The sequence below is a fragment of the Procambarus clarkii genome, chromosome 73, assembly GCF_040958095.1.
Source record: "Procambarus clarkii isolate CNS0578487 chromosome 73, FALCON_Pclarkii_2.0, whole genome shotgun sequence".
Taxonomy (NCBI): domain Eukaryota; kingdom Metazoa; phylum Arthropoda; class Malacostraca; order Decapoda; family Cambaridae; genus Procambarus; species Procambarus clarkii.
Genome location: NC_091222.1, coordinates 23,863,481 through 23,867,948, shown reverse-complemented (window position 1 = coordinate 23,867,948; position 4,468 = coordinate 23,863,481). Strand labels below are relative to the sequence as shown.

The window sequence follows — 4,468 nt, the reverse complement described above, 5'->3', positions numbered from 1 at the left end:
TGTTGAGTGCTGAACGGGGCTGGAAACTGGCCCTCGTAGCTAGTACACGTCGTCGGTTTGGAGGGGGTTTCGGGAGCTGACCCACAGATGGCGCGGCCGTCACTGCTTCGAGATTGGACGCTGGATCAGGGTCCATAACACCTCCCCACCAAAAGAATTTGGTTTGGGTTTCTATAAAAAAAAAGAAGACAAACCAAATTAGTACGTGGATCTAGATACGAGATAATGCGTCAGCTACCACGTTGTCCACCCCTTTTATGTGTTCAATCTGGAGGGGATATTGCTGCAAATGTAGACTCCATCTGGTGAGCCTGAGGTTCTTTTGCTTAAACTGAGCCAGGAACTTCAGAGGGTTATGGTCGGTCCGTACTAATATAGGATGGCCATTGCTTGTTAAATATACCTCGAAGTGCTGGACGGAATTAATTAAGGCCAACGTTTCCTTTTCTATGACCGAGTAATTAAGCTGGCTGGGGGTGAACTTCTTAGAATGATAGGCCACCGGGTGTTCCACCCCCTTCTCGTCCGTCTGGGATAAAACGGACCCCAAGCCATAATCAGAAGCGTCGACCGTCAGGATAAATCTATCCTCAAAGCTCGGGGACCTGAGGATCGGAGAAGAGATTAGAATTGCTTTGAGACTCTCAAATGCCTTCTGGCAATTCTCATCCCATATTAATTTCACCCCCTTCTTCAATAGATTGGTCAGGGGGGCGGCGATGGAGGAAAAATTAGGGACAAACTTACGATAAAAACCAGCCATACCAAGGAAACGCAAGATGTCCTTCCTGGTAGCTGGCGTAGGATACTGGATTATTGCCTCTATCTTGCTGGCCTTCGGCGCAATCCATCCTCCTCCAACCTTATGACCCAAGAAGATGACAGAGGTCTGGGCAAACTCAGATTTATGCAGGTTGACCACTAACCCTGACTGGAGCATAGCCTTGAAGAAATCCTCTATGTGACGCAGATGATCCTGCCAATCTACATCATATATTAATACATCATCGATGTAGACTAAGGTGTTTTCCACGTCACGCAACACAGTACCTATCAGTCTCTGGAAAGTGGAGGCCGCATTTTTCATCCCGAATGGCATCACCTGACATTCAAACAGCCCGTCGGGTGTCACAAATGCTGATATGGGTTTGGCCTTTTCCGTGAGGGGAACTTGCCAATAGCCTTTGAACAGGTCAAACTTCGTCAGGTAACGGGCTTTACCTATGGCATCCAGACATTCCTCTACCCTGGGGAGAGGGTAGGTATCTGCTACTGTGACCTTATTCACCTGGCGATAATCAATACAAAGACGGTATTTCTTACCAGGTTTGGGCACTAGTAGTATCGGGGATGACCATGGGCTCGAGCTCGGGGCTATCAGATGGTGTTTCAGCATGTAATCTACCTCCTCTTTCACCACCCGTTTCTTCAGTGGGTTGAGACGGTACGGGTGTTGCTTTATAGGTCGGACGCCTTCCTCCAGCTCGACATCATGCCTCAAGACAGATGGTAATCCTGGAACATCGTCGAAGATAGGCTTGTATTGCCGGATCATCTGCAGCAATGATGATTGATGTCCTTCGGCCACGTGTGTCAACTTTGCCTGCAAGTTTAACAGAATGTCTGAGTTAGCCAACACCTCCTCTTCCTCCTCAATGTCGTCATTAGTGGTCACTAAGGTTACGGGGAGTGTATCCCGACCCTCGTACTTCTTGATCATATTAACATGAACCAGAGTTTCTTTCTTACGGCGGTCTGGAGTACTAAGAAGGTAATTGAGGTTAGTAACCTTCTTTACAACCGGGTAGGGACCTACGAATCTGGCGCTCAAGCTCCCAGTTATTGTAGGAGTACATACTAAAACCAGATCTCCTACTTGGAACTCCCTCTGCTTGGTCCTCCTATCATACCTGCTCTTGATAGTTCTTTGTGTACTTTCTAAGGTCCTTGTAGCCATCTCCCAGGCTGAGAACAGCCGTCCTTTATTTGTAGACAACCAGTCCACAATATCCTCGTTGGTTTCTGCGTCCAGCCAATGGTCTCGTGCCACCTCTAAGGGACCTCTTACTGAGTGACCAAAGATCATCTCGAATGGGGAGATTCCTAGGGATTCATTGGGCACTGATCTTACCGCAAATAGGAGGTAGGGCAGTTCTTCAACCCACTTACTCTGCCTGTCGTAGCAAAACTTCCGAAGCATGCCCTTCAACGTCTGGTGAAAACGTTCCAAAGCTCCTTGAGACTCGGGATGGTAGGCACTAGAGGTAACCTGTCGGATTCCCAGGTCGGCGATCTGTTGGCGAAACAAATGGGACATGAAATTAGACCCCTGGTCCGTCTGAATGGTCTTGGGAAGACCGTATCGTGTGATGAACCAGAGCAGTTGTTTCACCAAAACCTTAGCTGTGATGGTTTTAAGGGGGATCGCTTCTGGGTACCTACTAACCCGATCTAGTATTGTTAGCAAATACTGCACCCCTGAGGTAGCAGGTGGAAGAGGGCCTACTATATCCAAGATGAGGTGTTCGAAGGGCTCACCTATTGATGGAATGGGGTATAAAGGGGCTTTGGGGACAGGCTGGTTTGCTTTTCCGGCCACCTGGCAGGCATGGCAGGTCTTGCAGAAATGACGTACGTCCTCCTTCATATGCGGCCAGTAGAAACCTTTGGCTAGGCGGTGGAAAGCCTTAGAGATCCCACCATGTCCAGCAAATCTATTAGCATGGGCTGTTTCTAACAGCTTAGATCTGAACACGGCTGGGACGACTATCTGATCACCTACCGCACTTGACTGGGGGTATTTCAGAGGATGCCGGCGACACAGTACACCACTTGACGACACATATAGATCCCCTCCTTTCGCAGGAGAGTCTACGGTGTCGGCCAACTTCCGTACCTGAGGGTCCTTCTTCTGTTCCTCTATCAGATGGGCTCGAGTCCAGTGTTCAGGAACCGGCATCTGGACGGGCGGGACTGGTGTATGGCTACTTGTAACCTGTGGGATAGGAGGAGAGTCAAACAAAGTGTTTAGATCTAGTGGTGCATGGAGGTGCGCCTGAGACCTGGTTTGCACTGCTGCGATGGGACTGGTCTCTTCACGTCCTGGATTATCCATTACCAGGGGACAGTTGGGTAACAATCCTAGGGCTAAGTCATTGGCTAATATTACGTCAATCCCCTTTATGGGAAGACTATCCACCACGGCCAACCGACACTCACCTTTGAAGTGCCGAGAGTCCAGATGCACTTGTACCAATGGGGCAACGTACAAGGTGGAAGGGAATCCACCCAGGATTACCTTCTGCATCTCATCCGCCGATATACCTTCGGGTAATGATGTTTCCAGAATTAGAGACTGGGCCGCTCCACTGTCTCTAAGTATTACCACAGGCGTACTTGCAAGGCCACTGGCTACATATCCTTGGGAGGTATATGGGGCGAACAATCCTTTCCTCTTCTCTAGGGTGGATGTCGGTGGTACTATACTGTTCATCAGCATGACTTCCCTACGGGGATTATTACCTGAACTGCTACGACACTTCGCAGCAATATGTCCTCTCTTACCGCAGGTCCAACACAATACATCCCTCTTCGGACTAATCCTCCGAGGACTATCCGAGGTTGACTTGGCGGCACTACGAGGGGCAGTTCTATCTTCCGGTTTATGTTTGGCTGGATATCTTGAATAGGTCTTCGGGACGTACCTAGCAGATGGCCTATGAGTCAGGATGTATTCCTCAGCCATTGTGGCTGCTGCACTCAAGGTCTCTACCTGCTGTTCCTCTAGGTACGTCTTCAGGTCTCCAGACAAACAATCCTTGAAGTCCTCCAGCAGAATCAGCTGCTCGAGGTCTTCCTTGGTCTCCACCTTCCGAGAGGCACACCATTCCAGGAAAAGTCGCTCCTTGATCGTGGCGAATTCGGTAAAAGTGTGCTCTGAGGTCTTCTTCAGGTTTCTAAACTTCTGCCTGTAAGCCTCAGGTACCAATTGGTACGCCATGAGCACGACCTTCTTCACCTTGTCATAATCGCCGGAGTCGTCAAGGGATAACGTAGAGTAGGCGATTTGGGCCTTCCCAGTCAAGACTGACTGTATCATGATGGCCCAATTCTCCCTTGGCCACTCCAAAGAGGCAGCGACTTTCTCGAAGGCTGCAAAGAACTTTGACACTTCCTTCTCATGGAATTTGGGGACCATTTTGATGTTTCTTAAAGGATCGAAACCACTGGTGTCCGTCGTTTGCCTCCGCCCACCTAACCGCAATACTTCTAGTTCATGTTGTCTCTCCTTTTCCTCTCTGTCCTGTCGTTCTTGCCTGTCTCGTTCTCTCTCTCTTTCTCGTTCTTCCCTCTCTCGTCTCTTCTCTTTCTCGCTCTTCTCTTTCTCGTTTCTCTTCTCTTTCTCGCTCTTCTCTTTCTCGTTTCTCTTCTCTTTCTCGCTCTTCTCTTCTTTCTTCTCTTTCTAATT

General features: G+C 49.1%; 1 protein-coding gene across 1 annotated transcript; it reads right to left on the bottom strand.

Moving 5' to 3' along the window:
* Positions 1-211: 211 nt before the first annotated feature.
* On the bottom strand, positions 212-3,745 carry LOC138356668 (uncharacterized). The gene has a single exon (XM_069312858.1). The coding sequence runs from the start codon at positions 3,743-3,745 to the stop codon at positions 212-214; it is 3,534 nt and encodes a 1,177-aa protein (XP_069168959.1).
* Between the last annotated feature and the right edge of the window lie 723 nt (positions 3,746-4,468).

Excerpts from the sequence above, each read along its gene's own strand:
- LOC138356668 (XM_069312858.1), bottom strand. The coding sequence starts at position 3,745 with ATGGCTGAGGAATACATCCTGACTCATAGGCCATCTGCTAGGTACGTC.